The sequence below is a fragment of the Schistocerca americana genome, chromosome 2 (assembly GCF_021461395.2).
Source record: "Schistocerca americana isolate TAMUIC-IGC-003095 chromosome 2, iqSchAmer2.1, whole genome shotgun sequence".
In the NCBI taxonomy this organism is placed as follows: Eukaryota; Metazoa; Arthropoda; class Insecta; order Orthoptera; family Acrididae; genus Schistocerca; species Schistocerca americana.
Window position 1 is genome coordinate 430,696,642 of NC_060120.1, and position 24,208 is coordinate 430,720,849.

The window sequence follows — 24,208 nt, forward strand, 5'->3', positions numbered from 1 at the left end:
TTCTGCCTTGGGCCAAACACAATTTCTTTTTACTTCTTTTCCTCTACATACATTTTGATAATGTTACATAACTGCCAGTGGGACTCTTCACTTAAATTAACAGCACATTATGTTGTTCATGTTTGTGTGTTTTCGGCAGTATAGCTGATATTTTAAAACAGATTTTCATCTGCAATTTAGTTGGTGGTAATGGTTTCCCTCTTGTCAGAAGTTTATCCACCGAAATTCCCAATCCACACTGTTTCACTGACCACAGATTAACTGCGACAATACGCAGTGTACACAGTTTCTGACACAAAATTCTCATAAAAAAGATTTTGCTAATTAATGAAATCAAATATTTTAAATCAGTAGGACTGAAGATGTATGGAAAACTTTCATGGAAGTATTATATTCAAAATCTTGTTCAAAATTGAGTGCTGCTGCACAGACACACACACACACACACACACACACACACACAATCACATACACACAACATTTGAAGCAGACAAAAATATCCATATCTAAATGGTTTTTCCAAGTTGACAATATCCTTTAGTTATAGAAAGATATAAAAGTTATACTAACCCACTAATGTCCAGATGTTGCAGTTCTGGTCGATTACGGAGGAGTGCCGCAAGTGGTGCCCCTCTCAATCCATGCATATCTCTGAAGCAAGCAGATTTTAAATGACGTAGTCCATTTCCAGAAAATGCTTCTGTCAATTCATTTGACACTTTTCCAGGTACCTGGACAAATAAAATGTATATATCAATGACATTAGCCTTATTATACATAATTATATTTAAATGTAGTGTAGAGAGAGTCTTGACATTAAAAGAAAATGGACACTGTAGATAATGTTGCTTTGTTACAAAGGAGTCACAATATTTTCTTTCACGACAGGAGGAAACTTGGAATAAAGTTAGTACTCAACCCAGCAATTTTAATGGAGGGACCAATGAGCCGGCACACCTCAATATTTAGACGAAAACTTGAAACACATTTTTGTGGAAAATTTTGTGTATTTAGACATGCATCGTACACAGTAATCAGCTGCAAACTCACCTCCAGTAATTTAAGCTCTACAATTGCTTCAAACCTTCCAAGCAATGGCAGCGTGCTGGAAAATCCTTTTGCCCTTGCCTTCTCCAGAGTAATGCATAATTTCTTGAGGTTTGTGTGGCATGGTTCCAGTAGGGGCAAGATTGATTCCCCATTGGTGGTCATACCACACAATGACAGTGCATGCAACTGACTACCCTTCTTTTTTAAGAAAGATGTAAGTGACACCGGATTGCACACTACTTCCATAGCATCAACATCTGTGATGTGTGGACAACCCTCACTTAGCATCCCTAAGTTTAAACCAGCTCGATTCTCTGCTTTCACAGCCAGTTGCTGCAAGCGTTCTAGGCTAGCCACAAGTTGTACACAATCAGACCGCTTCAAAACATCAGATGGTACACCAAGAGCAACAATGTGAGGGCAGCGCTCAAATAACTGATGTAACACTTCTGTTGACATCTGCTGTGCAGGATGAAAGACAAGTGTTTGAAGCATGCCATCAAAACCAACAGCTTGCAAGACAGATGGTTTCACTGGGCGCAGGAATTTTACATGTCGCACACCTGGACACTGCTGCAGAGCACATGCTACTTCTGAATCCTCTCTCGTTATACCAATGTCCGTGACCACATATTCTTTCCCTTGCCAAACACTGTAATCTCCACAAAGTGTCTGCCATCGAGTGCATATTCTGCTTGCAAAATGCACCAAGTACTCCGATGGCAGATACGAAAGGATTTTGAGTAGCACAGTATCTGGCAGGTCATCAGCTGTCTTCAAGCTAGATTCTGGTTGCTGGGACATGGTTCTCTGAAAGACAGTGAATAATGTGTTCATTATTTACACATGATTGTTTATATTGCTGTCTATATATTTAACATTTTTTAAAAATAATAATAAAGAGATGAAACTATCGATTAAGTGATTTTTACATACAAATTACAATAATTATACATAAATCATAGTCCAGGTAGAGCCTACATACGTCTACATCTTCCCTGTATGTAAGTATGATATTGTGTAATATGCTGAACACACAAAAACACTAATATTTTTGTAAGATCCAAGAAGTTTAAACTGAGCAAATTCAGCTCCTTAGAAGAGACTGTAGGGATTTTTTATTCAGTGAATCATCTAAGCATTCAATTGTTGCTGTGTTTTCCCCTCCTAATTCCAAAGCTACTCCCTTGAAATAGTAGTGACTGGCAACAATACTTCCATGGCTGGTCTGCTGAATCAAACATGTTGCGACAGTATTTGTGTGAACCTTTGAACACTCCATAGTACAGTACAAAATGTAACTGTCAACCTAATGAAAATGGGCTATTACATGTAAAACACGGCTGCTTGAATTTTGAGTATGACAGTTTATTTAGAACACCACTGACATACATAGATGAAGAGGGCAATAAAAGGGACTGAAGTTAGGAGAGTAATAAATATGTCAGAAATACAGGTGAGTCACTAAGGGTGAAAAAGTTTGAATTGGTTATTGACTGATGAGACAAAGAGGCAATTATATTAGGAAATGAAACACTTTAAGTAATAGATGAGTTTTGCTATTTTGGAAGCAAAATAGCTGATGATGGTCCAAGGAGACAGGATATAAAATGTAGGCTGGCTATGGCAAGGAAAGCGTTTCTGAGGAAGAGAACTTTGTTAACATCGAGTATTGATTTAAGTGTCAGGAAGTCCTTTTTGAAAATATTTGCATGGAGTGTAGTAATGTATGAAAGTGAAACATGGACAATAAATAGTTTAAATGATTAATGGAAAATCTCATATAAGATGTGAAACAAATACTAACAAAGAGATAGAGGGGCTGGCCAGTACTTACCTCAGCTCAGTACAGCCGATAGATACACATAAAACAGAACTGAAAATTTACATTCCTAGCTTTCGGAACTTTGTTCCTTCATCAGGGACCTACATCCTTCTGAATCTGCTTAGTGTATTCATCTCTTGGTTTTCCTCCATGCTTCCCTCCAGTACTAAATTGGTGATCCCATGATCCCTCAGAACATGCCCTACCAACCAATCCCTTCTTGTCAAGTTGTCCCCCAAATTCCTCTTCTCCCCAATTTTTTTCAGTACATCATCATTAGTTATGTGATCTACTCATCTAATATTTAGCATTCTTCTGTAGCACCATATTTTGAAGGCCTCTATTCTCATCTTGTCTAAACTATTTATTGTGAAACAAATACTAACAAAGAGATAGAGGGGCTGGCCAGTACTTACCTCAGCTCAGTACAGCCGATAGATACACATAAAACAGAACTGAAAATTTACATTCCTAGCTTTCGGAACTTTGTTCCTTCATCAGGGAGGAGAGAGGGGAAAAAAGGGAAGAAGGGAAAGTGGATTCAGTTACTCACAACCCAGGTTATGAAGCAACAGGGAAAGGTAAACAGGGAGGGTAGCAAGGATGGAGGCATGGTTGTCAGAGGGAAGCCAAAGATATTCTACTGTAAGTACTGTGCCAGCTTCAAACCAAAGAGGATGCATACAGAAGTAAAGAGGTGTATAGTATAAAGATAAACACAACTATGTAGGATGAAAAGATGCGTGAATGGCTAAAGAGGAAAGGGGAAGAGGAGAAGACTGAAGAGTGAATGGGAGTGAGGTTGTTTAACGTAGGTTCAGTCCAGGGGGATGGCGGGATGAAAGGATGTGTTGGAGTGCAAGTTCCCATCTCCGCAGTTCAGAGGGACTGGTGTTGGGTGGGAGAAGCCAAATGGCACATACGGTGTAGCAGGTTCCTAGGTCCCTAGAATTATGCTGGAGGGCATGCTCCGCTACTGGGTATTGGGCATCTCCTAGGCGGACAGTTCGTCTGTGTCCGTTCATGCGCTCGGCCAGTTTGGTTGTTGTCATGCCGATGTAAAAGGCAACCACCTACTTCAGCCCCGCTACTGGTAAAACATACACAATTCAAGGCAGGGCTACGTGTAAAACTACACATGTCATTTATCAACTGACATGCCTGCACTGCACAGCCTTTTACATCGGCATGTTCTGTTTTATGTGTATCTATCGGCTGTACTGAGCTGAGGTAAGTACTGGCCAGCCCCTCTATCTCTTTGTTAGTATTTGTTTCACAATAAATAGTTTAGACAAGATGAGAATAGAGGCCTTCAAAATATGGTGCTACAGAAGAATGCTAAATATTAGATGAGTAGATCACATAACTAATGATGATGTACTGAAAAAAATTGGGGAGAAGAGGAATTTGGGGGACAACTTGACAAGAAGGGATTGGTTGGTAGGGCATGTTCTGAGGGATCATGGGATCACCAATTTAGTACTGGAGGGAAGCATGGAGGAAAACCAAGAGATGAATACACTAAGCAGATTCAGAAGGATGTAGGTTGCAGCAGTTACTCGGAGATGAAGAGGCTTGCACAGGATAGAGTAGCATGGAGAGCTGCATCAAACCAGTCTCTGAACTGAATACCACAACAACGACAACAACAAACATTTCAGTGATTATTGAATTTCATTTTCAAATGAGCTAAAGTTGTCTAAATTGCTCCGAAATGGGAAGGTACATTACCAAGAAATAGAAGGCAAGAACAGTTTTTTCATGTCATTCCTTACGAAGAAAAAATTTTCTAACACAGAGAAAGAAAACAGTGGTTCACTGAGCATTAAACACATTCCGTACAACCCATTATCAAAGACCTGCTCCATTCTTGAAGTATTAGTGCACAATGGGTTCAATATCTGCAGCTGTTGCAACTAAATACACAAGTAGTGACTATGTGATGAGGAAGGGCACAGATTTCTGTTCCATAACAATGATTGGGGGGGGGGGGGGGGGGGGGGGGGGAAAGCACTCTGTACTTAGGAGTGTACAAGAAACAGTGGAAATACATTAAATCTACACACAGAAAAAAATTAAAGCCACTTACACATGGTTGGCTCCCTACGCCTAGCAATAGATACGAGGTGCTATCGACTGCTGATAATAACTCTGAGCCAGCACGAGATGCCTCTCCTGTTGGGCCAGCAGTCGATTTTCCTGCCTAGTCCGGACATGTGCTGAGGGTGGATATGCTTGTCATTGGTAGCTCCAATGCTAAATGAGTGATGGAGCCTCTCAGGGAAATAGCAGGCAAGGCAGGAACGAATGCCAGCATGCACTCGGTATGTTTGCCAGAGAGGGAGAGGAGGAGGGGGTCTCGTCCGTGATGTGGAAGAGACCCTGCTGGCAGCTGTCGAGCGCACTGGGTGCATGTAGTGGCACATGTCGGCACGAATGATACCTGCCACCTGGTTTCTAAGGGCAACCTCGACTTCTTTCAGCAGACGGCTGATCTGGTGAAAGCAACTTACATTTCATATGGGGTGCAGGCTAAGCTGTCTATTTGTAGCATCATTCCCAGGATTTATTGCGGTCCTCTGGTTTGGAGCAGGGTGGAAGGCCTAAACCAGTGGCTCAGGCAACTCTGCTATAGTATCTGAAGTCAATTTCTTGACTGCAGGTTCCCCTTAATAGCCAAGCATGCACTACACACAGGAAGCGGCTACTAGGGTAGCAGCCAGAGTATGTGTGGCATGCACATGGGGCTTTTTTAGGTTATAAAAACCCTTCCCTTGGAATCAAAGACGATTTGCCTCATAAATTAGACAGAATGTCCACAGAGAACATTCATCGTCTCAGATCAGTGATAGGAAAGATTAATATGATTTTAGCAAACTGCAGGTGCATCCAAGGAAAGGTCCCAGAATTACTATCGCTTACTGAAGGTAATAATGCACATACAGTATTAGAAACAGAAAGCTGGTTGAAACCGGATGTTAATGACTATGGAATCCTAAGTTCAGATTGAAATATTTATCATAAGGATAGGTTAGTTTCCAATGGTTGTGGCGTGTTTATTGCAGTAAAGAATTCAATAAAATCTAGTGAGGCTATCATGGATTCCAATTGTGAATTAATCTGGGTGAAGTTAAGTATCAAAGATTGATCAAAAATGGTAATCAAATGCTTTTATATACCGCCTGGGTCAGGAGCTGTAGTGGTAGAGCACTTCAGAAAGAACTTGCAGAATATCATTAGTAATTTTCCTGATCATACCACTGTAACAGGGGGTGACTTCAACCTGACAGATATAGATGGGGAGTGTCATGCTATCAAAATAGGTGCCAGAGACAGGGATTTGTGTGACATTGTTCTGGATGTCTTGTCCAAAAATTACATTGAGCAGATAGTTAGAGAACCAAATCATGTGGGTAACATCTTAGACCTCCTGGCAAAAATCCGACCTGAACTTATCATATCAGTTAATGTAAAGGAAGGTATTAGTGATCATAAGGCTGTGATGGTTTCTATGAGACCGGGTCTGATTAAGAATGTTAAGAAAGGTAGGAAGATATTTTTGCTTAGCAAGAGTGACAGGACACAAATTTCAGAGTATCTGACCAGTCAGCATCAAATATTTGGTAACGAGGCTGAAGATGTGGAAGAAATTCAAAGGAATCGTGCAATATGTCCTAAGCAAGTATGTTCCAAGTAAGGTCTCAAGGGATTTGAAAGACCCACCATGATATAATGGCTGTGCTAGAAAACTGCTATGTAAACAAAGAGAACTTCACAACAGATCAAAGAGAAGTAAAAACCTAACCAACAAACAAAAGTTGGACAAAATGAAAATAAGCATAAGGAGAGCAATGAGAGCAGCATTCAATGACTTTGAAAGTAAAGCTTTGTCAACTGATCTGATTAAAAATCCTAACAGGTTTCGGTCGTATGTAAAATCAGTAAGTGGGTCCAAATCATCGATTCATTCACTCAGTGACCACTCTGGCACCAAAACGGAAGATGATAGAGAGAAGGCCAAAATACTGAATTCAGTCTTCCAAAATTGTTTTACTGTGGAAGATCCCATTCAATCATTGTATGAACATCAAAATGGCAAATATTGAGATAACCGATTGTGGAATAGAAAAACAACTACAATCGCTTAGAAGTGGAAAAGTATCAGGACCAGATAAGGTACCTACAAGATTCTACAAACATCATGCGAAAGATCTTGCACCCCTTCTAGCAGTAATTTATTGTAGATTGAGGAGTACCTAGTAACAGGAAGAAAGTGCAGGTCATTCCCATTTCTAAGAAGGGCCGTAGGACAGATGCACACAATTATAGACATATATCATTGACATCAATCTCTTGTAGAATTATAGATCATGTTTTATGCTCAAGAATTATGATGTTCTTAGAGAAGGAAAATCTCCTTTATAAAAATCAACATGGATTCTGCAAACCTAGATCCTGCGAAACTCAGCTCACTCTGTTCCTTCATGAGGTCCACAGTGCTGTAGACAATGGTTGGTTCTCAGGTCGACGCTGTGTTCCTTGACTACAGGAAGGTATTTGACACTGTCCTGCAGTGCCGTTTACTGAAAAAAATACGAGCTTATTGGGTATTTGAGCAGACTGGATTCAAGATTTCCTTTCAGACAGAACTCAATATTTTGCTCTTAAGAGAAAAAAAAAAAATCAACAGATGTAAAGGTGATTTCCGGTGTACCCCAAGGAAGTGTGATAGAATGTTACTGTTTACAATATATATAAATGATCTAGTAGAAAGCATCGGATGCTCTCTAATACTGTTCGCAGATGATGCGGTTGTCTATAACAAAGTAGCAACACCAGAAGATAGTTACGATCTGCAGAATGACCGCCAGAGAATTGATGAATGGTGCAGGATCTCGCAGCTGACACTGAACGTAAATAAACGTTACATATTGTGCAGACATAGGAAAAGAAATCCACTTCTGTATAGCCACACTATTGATGAAACACTGCTGGAAACTATCTGCCATAAAATATCTAGGAGTAACTATCCGTATCAACCTTAAGTGGACTGACCATTTAAAACAAATAGTGCTTCTTTGACCTGCACATTCACTGACATGTCAACCACTGAACATGTCTGGTTCATTCTGGTCCTCCTGCAACCAGTGCTGATGTTTTGTGGACATCCCTGCAAACTGCACAGCACTGTATTCCCCAGCATGATATCCAGTCTCTCTCTGATTTTAAGCCACAACTTCTGCAAGCTCTGATTGCAGCATGTGGCAGCTTTACACCAAACTAAGAATTCTCTCATGGTCACAGTACATGTACAGTTTTGTAATTCTAAAAAAATTCTATATTGCAATGTTCCTAACCTGTGAAATAAATTTAATTGTAATCACATGCTGCCTTGGTTGCAGTTGTCACAAACAGTATTGTCACTACTGCCAATACACAGATATCAAATTGCACAACACTATCCTACTTTTTGGAGACAACAGGTCAGTCCTTGGCAGGTGCGGTTGGAGATGGGGTGCAGTTCGGTGCAAGGTTAAAAAGGAAGAGCAAATCACTCAGACCCCAGGATGAGGGAGACCCACCTGTTGTGATGCTAAGGAGAGAGAAATATGAGTAAATTTGTGTCACGCATCAGTTTTGTGGTGGTAATTTGGCAGAACATATGAGTGGACATAAGACAACTGTTTAACTTGGCAATGTCCAGTACTCAATCGCTGAGCGTGCTCCACATGACAAAACAGACCCAAGAGTCTGCTGTACTACATGAGCAACTGGAAGCCTCCCACCTAAGACCAGTTTTACTGAACCTAGAAGACGGGAACTTGATATCTAACATTTCCTCTCAACTCACCGTAATACTGCACTTAAGCCTTTGTTTGCCTAAATACTCTTCTCCCATTTCTATATGGTACTTGTTAGAATTTTATTAGTTACTATGATTTGGGTTACCTCTCAGTTTATATCAGCACAGAGAAAAAGTAGCTACAATTATTGAGAGTATGTAAAATGATCTTCAATTTTAAGAGAATGTTACATTATTTCCTGTAGAATTGAGGATTTAAAACCCGACATAAAACATTGGAATTTTAGTAATATTCACATCTATAAAAATACTAATTACTGCTCATGGATTAATGATAAAAATGTGATATATAAATGTAATGTTTCTAGAAGCTAATTACTGGGTATCCAATCTTGCTGAAAATTCCAGCTCAAACTCCAAAAATATATCTTCTGTCAACTATAGCAGGGAAGCACTAGAAATCATACAATGTTTCTAGTCTGACTACGACACAAATAATCACTAGTATAAGTTCCTGCCATACCCTTCACCTTAATAATATCTCCATCGTGGAGATAAATAATGTAAATGAACTACATTTTAAGTTAATACACTATGGTGGATAACTTGTCTTAATTACTATGAATGGATGGTGTATGGATCTTACCTAGCATTCAGTAAAGACCTGGAGATGGTAGACAAAGCAAGCCATTATGCCTCCACGACCCCTTCTATGCCATCATTATAGCCATGCAAATTCATTTCACAGTCAGGCCTCCTATCTCCCAAACCTGTGTTATCTTTTACGGCTGTCTTACTTCTATCTTTCTGTTGCCTATTCATTTCATTCCCATTGTTTTTTATGCTGCCACTTCCCATTTTTGTGTCTACTCCCATATTCTGCAAATCAGTGTCAGGTGCATGTCAGAAGGTATTTCACATTGTACCATATATTTGCATTTTCTTCCTGTTCTACTTGCATAAGGAGTGTGGGAAGCTTTTTGATGAGCAAGGACCTGTAATATATTCCTAGATTCCTCACTTAATAGGGGGTTTTGAAACTTTGTAAGTAGATTTTCAGGGGCTGGTTGAGTCTATCTTCAGTTAACTGCCAGCTGAGGTTTTTCAGTGTTTCCTTAATGCTCTCACATGTACCAAATGAACCTCTGACTGAAAATAATTTATTGTCTGGAACAGTCACACTAGCTTCAAATGGAAAAGAACTTGTTTTGGCTGGCATCAACCAGCCCCATATAATAAAACACATGCTGTAGTTCAGTCCCACCACTATCATTCTCAGATGATAAAACACATTCAGTGGTTCAACTCCACCACTGTGGAAACTACATTTCTCAGATAAGAAAACACATGTCGTGGTTTCCATCCACCTCATAGTCAATGTGAGTTATGATCTGAGGATAGCTTACACGGGCTAAAACTGGTATTTTGTTTGAAAGAAGTGTGACTGTGGCGGACAACAAACTATTTTCAGATCAATCAATCATTGTGCATCTCCACCTCAACTGAATTATCTTTCTTCCTAAAACCAGTGACTATTCTAGGTGCACTTTTCTGTAAATGTTCTACGTCTTCTGGTAGCCCTATTTGGTGTGGGTTCCGTACAGCTGAGAAATATTCTAGAATGGGTTGCTAGAGTGTTTTGGAAGCAATCTCATTTGTAGTCTAATTGCATTTTACCAGTGACCCACTAATAAAATGAAGTCTATGCCTGCTTCACCTTTTTTGTATGTTTCCCAATGTTGCACACTCTTCTTTTCACCCTGAAACAACTATGTGGATGGGTAGGAAAAGCAAACCCTTAAGGTTTGGATACATAATTAGTAGTATTGTGCTTGACATAGTCACATCATTTAAATATCTGGGCATAATGTTGGAAAGCAATTTTAAATGGAATGAAGATGTGAGGATTGTGGTAGGAAAGGCAAATAGTTGACTTTGGTTTATTGGGAGAATTTAGGAAAGTGTGATTCAGCTGTAAAGGAGACCACATATAGGATGCTAGTGTAACCTATTCTTGATTACTGCTAAAGTGTTTGGGATCCACACATGAACAGTACAGTCTCATTTGGGCTGTGGTCAGCATTACGGAAGGTACCTATTCCATGAAGTGATCTGTCACCTTGACATTAACGGAAGTGTCAATTACCATGAATATGTACTTACAATTGCCTTTTTGTTGATTCTTGATGCAGTGGTCCTGCTATGCAGTACCACCAACTCTTCTATCGGACTTCGTTTCAACTGCAGCAGGTTGAGGGCTGTAAGGGTGATCGTATTCTCTATCCTTGAGCTATGAAATCATGTAACCATGTTTTCAATAGTTCTTCTGTATTTTAACATTTCTTCCAAACTTTTATAACACCAGTTAACCAGAATTCTCTTTACAATCTGAAAGTGACTCATGACGACTCTGCAAGTGACAGGTCTTGGGAGATATGTTAAGTGAACAACGAACTCTATAACAAGCTTCTTTTGACCTGGCATGAGACTATTGTCGACTGGAGCTATTATTATCTGAAACCCACAGCATCCCCAAGCTGTGACAGCAAAGTGTAAAGGACTTCTTCAGCGCAAGTAAAGACACTCACTCGTGGTTGCGTCTTCTTGATGGACTGTGTTCACGTTTCTTCTATCATATCTGCACATAAATTTGAAAAGAAAATTGTGCACACTAGGCATCCCTTTCCATACAAGTAACTAAAATCAAATTTCTCCATGAACATCTTTCATCACTATAGTAGAAGGAAGTCAGACATGTTGCCATTTCTCAAATAACAACTTGTACCACTGTAGCACCAGGTTGAATCAAAGGAAGACATTGAAGCAATTCTTAAATGGGCTGTTAGATTTGTCACCAGTGGGTTCAAACAACACAAGAGTATTGTGGAGATGATTCAGGAACTCAAATGGTAATCCCTAGAGGGAAGACAACATTCTTCTTGATGACCACTATTGGGAAAATTTAGAGAATGGCATTTGAAGCTGACTAGATCCAGTCTACTGCTGCCAACATACATTTCATTTCATTTCATGTAAGGACCACGAAGACATGATGTGAGCAACTAGGTCTCATATGGGGGCTCATAGAGTCATTTTTCCCTTTCTCTATTTGCGAGTGGAACAGGAAAGAAAATGACTAGTAGTGGTACAGGGTACACTCTGTCACGCACCATATGGTGGCTTGCAGAGAATGTATGTAAATGTAGATGTGGAACTATCATGCATTATGGTGTATGTGCTATTTATGGATTATTTTTCTTCACTGGCATGTAACAGGGAATGGAGGTATCATAGTACTCTTCCACTCTGGTTTTCTTTACTTAAATGTTTTTGTGCTCCACTCAAAATCATGCATTTGATCCATTTAATTATTATGAAATGTTTTTGTTGTAATTATGACAATAATAATAGTTACTATAACTGTTGATGTTATACCTCCACACCCCTTCTCTCCATTTGTAATACCCAAATCTCACACCTACCATAACATTTATTTCCTACCTTTCTCTACTACTATCTTTGTGTGCATCCTGTATACCCTCCCACACTTTGGCTAGAACTCTTGTTCCTCCTACCTGTACTGACCTCTTCTCTTAGCCATGACTCAATCTCAAACAGTTTTCCTGAAATCCTTCACAGCCTATAGTATTTGACTTAGTGACTTTACTAAACAAATGCTGAGCTCCAGCTGTAGCTTTCACAAGGCTTCCAAATTTTCCAGTTACAACAATTTCTAGTCCATGACAAACTGGATCAGACTCTGGTATTACTTGAAAATTGTGAAAGGTCTACAAAAATACACTGCCCTGGCATATACACTTCTGAACCCCATTCTGTCTCTTTACAGTATTATCCTACACTGTAACGTCCATACCAAATCTGATACTGAGACAGTTTTCTTTCCATTTGTAAAGCAACATTGTAAAACACATTTGAACGAACTACCTATTAATCCGCTTACGCCGGCCGCTGTGGTCTATCGGTTCTAGGCGCGCAGTCCGGAACCGCGCGACTGCTACGGTCGCAGGTTCGAATCCTGGCTCGGGCATGGATGTGTGTGATGTCCTTAGGTTAGTTAGGTTTAAGTAGTTCTAAGTTCTAGGGGACTGATGACCACAGTAGTTAAGTCACATAGTGCTCAGAGCCAATCCGCTTACCTCTACTATTGCCAGATCTTCTAACCAGCCCTTCCACCACTTCCTGTTTCTTCCACTGTAGCTTTCAGCCACTGGATTGCTGGTTTATTCCACCTACCACAGTCACAGATTTTTTCCTTCACTGCTGGAGCACATAACATAAAATCAACCTTACTAGGGATGCCATCATGCTCTCAATAAATTTGCAAGAATGAGTTAAACTTCACTCTATTTGATAGATTTAACTTTTAATGGGAAGCCATACTGCCTTTTACCTACTCCTCCTACTCAAAATGACTGCTTTCAGTTCAGAGAGCACTCCCTGGTATTTTTCCAGAAATTCATCACTACAATTTTGTCTCGACTCCATTCTGACTTTATATGACTATTCTGCAATTCACACTTAATTGCCTGGCAGAGGGCTCATAAAACCACTTTTAAAGTATTTCTCTCCTGTTCCAATCTCAAACAGCACATGGTAAAATTAAACACCTAAATATTTCCGTGCAACCTTTAATTTTTCTTATTACAATGGTCATTTCTTAGTATGTATGAGAGAGTTATCAAAATATTTTTGCATTCTGAAGAGAAAATTGGTGACTGAAATTTTGTGAAAAGATCTCACTGCAACAAAAAATACTTTTGTTTTTTGATGTAGGCCTGAAACTACCAGTAGGGGTATGTGACCATTGTTATTAATATAACTGACTGGATTTTAGAAAAGCCAGTTAGTTGCAAACAAACAGATGCTAGTTGTTTTTTGGTGCATTTATTCCAAATGACATGTTTCAGGCTCTGCCCATCATCAGATTTCCTCGTGTGAACAATATAACAAATAATTAATTACACTTTTCTTTATAAAACACCAAATGATAACAAGAAAGTGCAAAATTTAACTAAATGTCACAACCAATACATAACATTTCACAGCAAAAATAACTTAACAGCTTGTTTCTTACTCGTACATTCATGAACCAAAAGGTGTTACATCTAATTTAAACTTGGAGACTGGGAATGTCGGTCTTGTAAAGGACTATGAAAAACTGTTACTTCATTGCACTCTAACTTTCTAGGTAAACCATGCGGTGCAAGAGGGCACCATACTACTGCATGCGGCTGTGCAAATGACAATATGTTTACTAAAAATATAAACAATAACCAATAACAACCAAATGTACATTTGTGCGCCTGCACATAGGCACATCAAAACACATCACAGCTTTTTTTTTTTTAAGAAAGATAATATATAAAAAATTATTTGTTACATTGTTTACACCAGGAAATCTGATGATTGGCAGAGCCCAAAACCATGTCTTTTGGAGTAAATGCACCAAAAAACAACTAGCACTTGTTTGTTTGCAACTACTCAGCTTTTCTAAAATGCAATCAATTATGCCTTTGTTTTACTGATTGCAATGCTAACTTGCATACCATAAGTGTGAAACTCTCACCCCAATTTTGTGATAATACAAAACAAGCTGCACGAGATTTCTTCACTGGGACATCAATGTTACAGTCTTTCCTTCTCATCCCGTCCGGTAATCTCCCGACCAGGGTTTTGGATGACTTTTCTGAACTCTGTCCCTTTTCCTAAACTTCTCCAGTTCTTTTCCTTTACCCCTCTTCAAAACTTCTGCTGGAAGAAGGCGCCACTGGCCCTGAAAGCTTGCATACTTAAAACCTTTTTTATATGTGTGTTCTCCTGCTACTGCTTGGTGAGTAGACTTTTTATCTTCCCAATTACTTTACAGGAAAACTGTCATTCACACTATTAAAACCCAGCCCCACCTTATTACACCTGTAAGAGACAACTATGGGTCACATCGTTAAACCACCTGCCGTGAAAATCTCCATCTACAACCCTGCCATTGCAGAAATTACGTATGACTTGTAAAACTCTTTAAATCCTAAAACCATTTCTGAAATTCATCAATTGCACTTAAAATCCTTGTCACATGACATGTCTAAATTTTCTTATCATCATCATAATCTTGTGAGTAATCTACAACTGGCACCACTTCTTGCTTCCCATTTTCCACTTCTTCCAATTGTGCTGGTCTCCTCCTTGTAGTCCTTCGGCATCAATGACATCCCAGACTTCAAGACTCCAGCTCCACACTTTTTTCTTTCTGCTGAGGTCAACTGCCACACTGTTTGGTAATACGCAATCGACCATCCTTTCTAGACTTTCAAACGCAATTGACCATCCTTTCTAGACTTCCAAATCATTTTAGGAGTTTCATCTCTATGGTGTCTATTATTGATTTACTGACACCCACAGCCTCTCTTATGATGAATTTGGTACACAGTCCAGCTAGAGATGCCACAACTTCACCTCCAGAGTCAATGTTTAGTACAAGCAACTTGTTTCTCTGAATGTTGTTTATTACAGACATTTCTGCTCTGTACATAGCGATGTTTTCAACAGCTGAATGATATCATCTGTTCGGTACTTTTTGTTATTCCACAGGACAGAGTTCAATTTTTGTATGGCCCTCCTGCCCAGACCTATTTCATTATTTACGTCATCTTCACTTTTCCTGTTTGATGACATCATAACCCTCAGGTACTTAAATGACTTACACCCCCTGATCTTATTAGCTTCACCATCCAGATGTTCTACGGTACTGTCGTCAACTTTCTGATCTTTGGTTTCTGTCATGCTTATTATAGTGCCCCATCTTTCATATTCCTCTTTTAACTTCCGAAGCATGTTCTCAGCATCAATCTGGTCTCCTGCAATGATGACCTGGTCATCATTGAAGTGAAGTGTGTACAAGATTTCATCACCCACAGTGACTCCTACTGCCTCCACATTTGTTTCTCCATGCCTTAAATGCATCCTCCACATAGATTTTAAATAGTGTATCATGAAACTCGAATGACGCTGAATTTCTCACTTTGACAGCACTTACACAGTTTGTATAGTACTGTTTAACTGCTTTGATGTAAATAGTTGACAGACCACTATTCATCATGCTTGTCTACAGATTGTTTTGTGGCACTATATCATATGCCTTCTGCAAATCCATGAAGACTTAGTGGATCTGCCTCCCTCTGGGAAGTAATTTCTTGGGGGTAATGGATTTCTTCTTTATTAGATTCTGTAATGTGAATACTCCATTAATATATGAGTGCCCTTGTCTAAAACCATTCTGTTATTCAGATATATAGCCTCCACCTCTATTCTTTTTTTCATGATTCTCCCATATACATGTCCACATTTTACATGTTTTAAAAAGAAAGGTACTAGCGAAAGTAAAACTGTGAGGCCAAGTTGAGTCATGCTTGCACAGCTCTGTTTGGTTTTCATGGACAAGTGCTCTACCAAGGTCCCAGGTTCGAGTCCAGCTTTAATCTGACAGGATATTTCAATTCAGTGTACATTCCCCTGCACAGTGGAAATTCATTCTGGAAATAGTTTAGATTACCCTCATGCAAATGATTCAAGAGTATATCCTTTCTTTGTAGAGGTGGTGATTACAGCATTATAGATTTATGAAACAATAAGGCCCACAGCTCTGGTAGTGCTCTGCTAGAAGTAATTAAAACTGGCACATAACTTAGCTACCATAGTCCCGAAATTTTATTTAAAAAAAAAAATGTTTCATACAAAGTATATTGCAGAATCCTTAGGAGAAGTCTGATATGATTGTATTGATACAATGTCGGCTGGAGACTGAATTCAACCAGTCTTATTTTTAATGTGTAAGTCTACGTCTTTGAGAAACTTTTGTGTGGCAGAAAATTTTACTCCAGAATGAGATTTTTCACTCTGCAGAGGAGTATGTGCTGATATGAAACTTCCTGGCAGATTAAAACTGTGTGCTGGACCGAGACTAACTCGGAACCTTTGCCTTTCGCGGGCAAGTGCTCTCCCAACTGAGCTATCCAAGCACAACTCACGACCCATCCTCACAGCTTCAATTCTGCTAGTACCTCGTCTCCTATGCTTCCAAACTTAACAGAAAGTCCCGAGTTCGAATCTTGGTCCGGCACACAGTTTTAATCGGCCAGGAAGTTTCGAAAATTTTACTGTTTGTTTACTTTAGTTTTTGTATGTTTCGTAATTTACATTCACAGTAACTCACTATGATGTGGTTAGTGTCAGCAGGTTCAAAAATAAGATACATTTCCTCTGTGGAAACACGGCTACAAGCTGGCCATTTACATAAATGGATTTTTTTTTTGAAACAACTTAAGCTACATCCAAATTTAATACCTTTAACTCAACAGCACGCACGTTATGTACTTACAAGTTCACCTACGGAGCAGAAGGATTTAAAAAAAAAAAAAAGAAAAGAAAACCTTATTTGTGTGCTAGCACCTTTAATTCACAAGGGCTGGATAGTTTTCTTCCTTTTGTGCAAGAGTATGATTAAATTGTGGAAAAGGTGGGGGGGGGGGGGGGGGGGGGCTATTTTTGTTAGTTCAGTTGTATTTATCTGTAAGTGGCAATCAAAAAGTTTCTGTTTAAAAGTGTTGAGTGATGCTGCAGCATATATATCACATAGCTTGACTCCAGTGCAGGTATATAAGCAGTATCATGTAGGCAATGGATCAGTGTATCATTCTTGTCTTTCCGATGTGCGTGCAGTAAATGCAGAAACATGAACCATTTTAAACATTTTGTGGCTGTGAACTCAGCAGCCATGTATGCAATTATATAAAATGTAACAGCCAGCCAATCAGTTGCACACAATTAAAAAAAATAATAAAATAAATAAAAGTAAAAATACATTAACCAGGTTTCAATAGTTCTAAGACTATGTCCATCAGATTTAGCCTTAGAAAGTGGTTAAACTGTGCGTTTCCTTTTAATTGTGTGCAATCGGTTGGCCGACTTTTACATTTTATATAACATGAACTATGGCGACGTTATTAGCAAATATGTCCAAACCAGACCAATGTACCATTATTCTTTTCTTAGCTGCCAAAGGACAAACACAGGACACATCCATGACAGAATGAAAAACTTTATGAGGCAGCATGTCTCTCAAATGGTGCAATAAGTTATGTGCTGGTCACAAGTAAACACAAATTGCTTTCTGATCTGGTGGCCAGCCTCATCCATTGTGGGCAACAACAAGCACTCTGTCAATGGTGCAATTGAGCAGACCAGCGCATAACCATTTGTGCACTCCAAAAGGCTCTCAGTATTGGCTTTGGTAGTCTGCAACACATTATCCAGCAGGAGTTAGGCCACCATAAGATCTGCAGGCAATGGATACCCTGGGCAGCACATAAAGCCGAATGGCTGACTGCCTGAAGCATCTGATGCATTTCAATACTGAGTGCAAAAAGTTTCTAGAGTGTATTGTCGCACGAGACTAAAGCTGGTGCCACCACTGGGAAATGGCTTGCAAGTGCTGATGATGCAGTGGTGTCATCCATTGTCCCCTCATTCCAAGAGGTTCAAGAGGCAGCCATCTGTTCAAAAGGTGATGTTCAGTCTGTTCTTTGATTACCAGGGCTTATTCATTTCAAGGAACGTGGTGTCTACATCACCGGGGAATGGTGCTGCGCGACACTGGAAAAATCTAGTAAGACAGAATTAGGCCAACTCAAGTGGGAGATGCTTGACCATCTGACCTATAGTCTTTCTCTCTTCCCATGTGATTATTATGCCTGCAGCCCTTTGAAAAAGCATTGACAATTCCTGTTGGACGAGGATGTGCAGCAGGCAGTTATGGACTTGTTCACGCAGCAGGGCACAGTGTTTCATGAAATGGGTACCTTGAACATGATGCGTCAATGGCATGACTGCCTTGATGTTACACAAAAACAGGATTTATACAGATAAAAACGTCTCTGCTCAGTACCCAAAGGAAAAAATTACTCTAACATCAAGATACACAATTCCCTACAAGCTTGCGTCATATTTGGTGGTGGTCCCCTGTAGAAATTTTCAAAAGGCTAAAACATTATCTTTTACAAAAGTCCTAAGGCAAAAAGGAATTTCCAGTATCATTTAACACTTCACAGATAAGAAGGAATGATATGGGATATGTTGCCGGTAATAGTTCGTAAGTTATGAGGTATCAGTAATGACCTACACACTGCACCTTAAAATATGTGAGTACCATTACTGTAATACGAGAGCACTTGTACATATGATGACGTAATGAACCGCTCGCTGCCAATATAGTATTGCATATCACAACATCCGTATTGTGGTGTGATAAGTTAGTGTACAATTCAGTAAAAGTTTGTAATTGTTATTAACATAATGCACGCATTCTATATCTGAGTAACACACACTCAACATGGATCCACAGAACATGAAGTTAATAAAAAAAAAAGTAGATAAATGATCATGCAGCATCAGACTAAAATATCAACATCAAGTGTTTTTTTTTTCTTTTTTGCACTGAACTGCTGTACCAGTTTCTGCTTCTGAAAATAATCTCAATTCACATTTATCATCCACATTTAAGGGTGAGCCCATTTCAAGAAAGAAAAGCTCCTCATTCTACTTTTTAAAATCAGTTTTTTCAGTAAAGTTTATATATAATCTATTACTAGAGATATGTGGGGAGAAATTTAAGGGATGGTGCTAATAGTGACAGCTGTAACTAAACTGGGAGATTCCAAAAAATGGGTGAATGTAAGAGCTACGGATGCGAGTTAATGTAAATGGCATCAATTACACTTGTGCTCATGCAACTACATGTACTCATGCAACTGCGAGGAAAAAAGAACTGGTTGCTTCATCACAGGTTTGCTTAGGCAACAATAGAGAATACAAAAACTGCAAACTGCACTGGAGACACTACAAGAAAGATGTTTTACATCACAGAAACATATCACCACAAATTCTGAGAGCCCACATTCCGCTAGAAGCCAAGAAAAACTTATTTCCTTACACATAGATCTCTCATAACAGCCATAATAGCAAAAATCACAAGAAATTTGGGTCTGTACAGAGAAATGCTAACATTCATTCTTTTCAGAACCCATCTCCTAACAATGGAATGTTCATCAATGGAATGTTCAAAATGGCTCTAAGCACTATGGGACTTAACATCTGAAGTCATCAGTCCCCCTAGACCTAGAACTAGTTAAACCTAACTAACCTAAGGACATCACACACATCCATGCCTGAGACAGGACTCGCACCTGTGAACGTAGCAGCAGCACAGTTAGGAATAGGGGTGGCAGAAGAGGCGGGGGGGGGGATGACTTTGGTACACCATATACCCTTAGTCACATACCACAGAGTAACTTGCTGAGTACAGGTGTAGACAAAAGATAGGAAAATGGTAAGGTAAAACATGGTGCCCAGTAGGTGTTGCATGCAATGGAATGTTGATTAAGGTAACAGAATCGGTCTACAGAAACACAAAGTAAGTTTTTTTTCCAGAGAGAGAGAGAATAAACTGGAAGAGGACAAGCATGAGTCAGGAAACACCATGACTATTTCAGGGGAATCGCATGGGCTTGACAGAGTAATAGGAACAACAGAAAAACCAAACCTGAATGGCCTGAAAGGTATTAGAAACTTATTCCTTCTAAATGCGAGTGCAGCATCTTTACTACGGAGCCAACATGCTTACTTACAAAAGATGAGAGTACATGAAGTGTAGTTAACTTTCACCTGAGTGAGATGGATGTTATTCTTGCATGTTATACAGTGGAATTGTGTCCAGAAGTTATCAATCTCATACAAAAAAAGTAACACTAAATTCCCAAGTACTGTTGCCTCCAGTAACAGATTCCTTGTTTACTTTTCCATTTAACATACAGGAAATTTTGTGCTCACATCTTTGTGCATTTCTAACTCTTGCAATTGATGAAAGTACATTTTATTCTTTATATATGAATCCCAACTTTATCTTCAACGTGGATATCTGAAGTTTGGTAGATAGTTTGGTTCTTCAGCTTTTATTCTTACTGTTGAATTCAAAACATTCTGGTAACGATTCAATTACTACAAGGGAATGGAAGAAAAGGAAATGATGTTTACAATATTTTTTTTTTACAATTTTTTCTTCAGTACAATAATTACGAGACCATTTCTTATATTATCTCTAAAATTCTGTACTTCTTGATAGACAAACATGTGCTCAAAAACATGTATCTTCAAAAGCCAACATAATGGCAATGAGACCATGTTTCTGAATCTGTTTTATGTAACACGTGTTAAAAAAATTATCGATCCATCAGTGAAAAATAAAAGTAAAAAACACTGGTAATATCTCAAAGTATTGCCACAGGATGCCTCTAGCACTTTGTTGGCACTGAAGAAAAGCATGAAAGTTATGATACGTCTTGATAAAAGTGCACTTAATGGTGCTGGCAGCTTTAATCTTGTGTGCTGCAATTGGTAACTGAACAGTGAATGATGGGAGGTGAAAGCAACAAATAATGAGTGGGATGATTAAGCTACATGGTGAAACCAGTGATAAAATAGTATTTGATAAATGTCTTCAGCATGTGTGTACAACTGCCAGTGTTCCCCCCAGTCACATTTGTCAGCAATGCCATTTCACAACTGAACGACAACATCAGAATACGAAACAATATCCCAAGAAATCCTGTCATATTCTGAAAAACATACAATAAACAAAACACACATGAAAACAAGTAACCTTTAACCCATAATAGCCAGATCAATTATCAACTCTTATTATTCATGCCAAAAACTAAAGCTATCAATTAGTATTTTCTACCAAAACAAGCCAATAGATTCAGTTATTCTCTCTGGCTACTCTATACTATCAACACTATCACCTGACTGGCTATGACCATGAGAAACAAACTGCCATTAGCAGCACGCAGAGGAAGAACTGCATACACCATAAGTGCACTTCAACCTTCACAAACAGCAAAAATCACATGTCACACAATGATTAAATTTCACATTAAGCCAAGAATAAATCAAAATTAACATGTTCCCTGTTTCAGGCGAGTTCTATCAAAGTTTTCAACAATAAAGAGACAAACAGACTCCTGATTTCGAACATGGTTATTCTTCAATATTCTATGGAGAATGTTCAGTCTGCAGAGACACCATCGGATGATATGACACTGTTACTTTATCACAAGGTCTTATACACTTATAAATAAAGAATGAAGTATCACAAACAGAACAAAATGAATTTTTAATGCAGTCCACTTGAACTTTTTTAGTTATTTGTTGTTATTTCTGAGTTAGAGATACACTACACATTTAAATGCTTAAGATAAAAACAACAGTCCAAATGATGAGAGCTAATGTAACATGATAGTGGCAAGCGCATAGAGATGTAGTGAAAATGCAGATCACACAGCTTAAAGAGTGTTCACATTATTTAACTATAAAGATAATTACTTTCAGTACCAATCACAAGTAATAACACAGTGAACCACTGCAATAGGAGAAAAGCACATCAGATGAACAGATGCAGTACACCCTGCTCTTCAGCTCAATATATTAGGTTTCATACTTTAAATGTAACTGTAGCCTCACATATTGTTTCACATTACATTACCATAAAATCACAACAGTGAAGTAGGGAGAGCTACAGCAGCACAACAAATCTGAACAAACTAGCCAACATTTGAAATTAGAAAAACAAATATTCAATGGTGCCATTTGGGAACAAAGCATACACATTTTGATATGAACATCTGACAGCATTAAATCATAGCTATAACTTCTTACAAATGTGGTAAATGCAGAATTACGCGAACTTTCTACACAGCTTGAAAAAAATTTAAATAGTTACGTTTGAAAATAGAGCTTACACGACTGTCATGTACATCACAGCCTGAAACAAATTTCTCTCGAAAATTATGACAAGGCCATGTTTTAAGACCGTAAATCTGACAAGACAATATCTGTGATATTTGTGGATTTGTTGCTTGTGATATCCAGAGTCACACACTATAACAAAATTTGGTTCGAATTTTTCTCATAATTGAAGTAACCTGCTCATTCATTCGTACGCACAATGCGGATGCCTACTTTTCTTTGTGCATGCAGACTACTTAGATTCAACACACTGTCGTTAGTTCTTAACACTCTAAGCCTTCCTGTCAACTATCGGGGGTCAAATATTTCCGGAAAGTGTCATTTGGTTAACCATGTCATGTCTACTGGTTAAGGGACATGGGGGCGTAACCATTGTCCGTTAATAATTATCGCTCTTTTAGTATATAGTAGCAATTTACACAATGATAACTTACATTTAATAAGATAAATTGACGATGCGGTTGTCTAAACGCAGAAACTTCGAGTACTGTACTACAGGGTCCTCATGACTCATATCCCGAAGCTTCGGTTGCGCCCCCTCTCTTTCCCCACCACATGTACAGTACCAGCCCTCCTTAGGTTGCTTACAGCCCGATACTCAGAAACGTCAGAATTCTTCCTCCTCCTCCCCTACCAGCACGACCAACACTACAAATTAACGATTATGACAACTAGTCACTCACTAAATGTGAAAATTCAAATAATGTAGTTGATTTGACGAGCTTGTACGACAATACGAAGACATAAAACAATTGTTCCCATGTCAATTTTGTGCATTGTATAAACTTTATTATTGGATTCTCATAATCTACTGCGAAGTACCATCCCCTTACTGAATAACAATACACATTACACAACCAATACTTTTAAAGTTCGCCTGTTTTAGAAAATGACAACAACCAAAACGTAATGTTGACGACAGCCCTGGATATTGCACAAGTTCCGCCCATACACACCCACAGAACCAAAGGGGTGTATAAACTACATACTACATAGAGTGGCTATCTGTGAGGTAACAGCGCTCCCAGCGGCAGCAAAAAGCAAAGGCGGCCGCCAATTTTTGAAACGTCTACACGTCAGTATATTTACATTTGGTGTATAGTACTGGCGTTAGAAAATCACTGTTTTCCAGTTGTAATTTGTTTTAAAAGTCTTATTGACCGCTCGCGAATCATGCCCTGTGTATGTGCAGTGTACAATTGCGCTAGTAGAAGTGATAAAACAACTGGAATATCATATTTCAGGTATCTAAATGCGTGTTGTACTTAGCGTCTTGTGCATCATTTTCGTGTTTAATCAGTATACAAAATGTAAATAAGCTACTGTATACACGTCTCTTGATTTTTAGATTTCCTCTGAAAAAGAAAGAGCTGTTAAGTCGATGGGTAGCCAAGATGAAGCGAGATAAGTGGCAGCCAACTCAATATAGCTACATATGCTCGTTTCACTTTGAAGATAGATAAATGTATAGTACAAACGAGAAAAGGCGACTTCTGGCAAACGCAGTACCGATAATATTTACGTTTCCTGACCATCTGCAGAAAACAACTATAGTGTAGACACAACCAAGGAAACAGCCTGTCAGTGAAGAATCAGCTTCCTTAGCAAATGAACCAGGTAAAATAGTTTGCTGTTATTTATTTGCTATATGTGTTGTA

General features: G+C 38.9%; 2 protein-coding genes across 8 annotated transcripts in view; one reads left to right on the forward strand and one right to left on the reverse strand.

The window, feature by feature from the left end:
* Positions 1–23,543, reverse strand: part of LOC124596157 (dynein regulatory complex subunit 6-like) — a 41,672-nt gene extending 18,129 nt beyond the window's left edge. The window contains exons 1-4 of one of the 6 annotated variants that reach the window (XM_047135184.1): positions 22,985–23,543; positions 21,548–21,630; positions 1,051–1,860; positions 571–731 (exon numbers count right to left, since the gene is read on the reverse strand). In XM_047135184.1, coding sequence (XP_046991140.1) covers positions 571–731; positions 1,051–1,860; positions 21,548–21,616 — 1,040 coding nt within the window. In that variant the 5' untranslated portion in view covers positions 21,617–21,630; positions 22,985–23,543. The other 5 variants (XM_047135188.1, XM_047135187.1, XM_047135186.1 and 2 more) reach the window with 5 other exon arrangements.
* The window catches only part of LOC124596154 (venom carboxylesterase-6-like), a 224,883-nt gene that overhangs the window by 200,342 nt on the left and 333 nt on the right, over positions 1–24,208 (forward strand). For both annotated transcript variants that reach the window (XM_047135179.1, XM_047135181.1), the window contains one exon: positions 23,899–24,167. In XM_047135179.1, coding sequence (XP_046991135.1) covers positions 23,899–24,013 — 115 coding nt within the window. In that variant the 3' untranslated portion in view covers positions 24,014–24,167. The remainder of the gene's footprint in view (positions 1–23,898; positions 24,168–24,208) is intronic.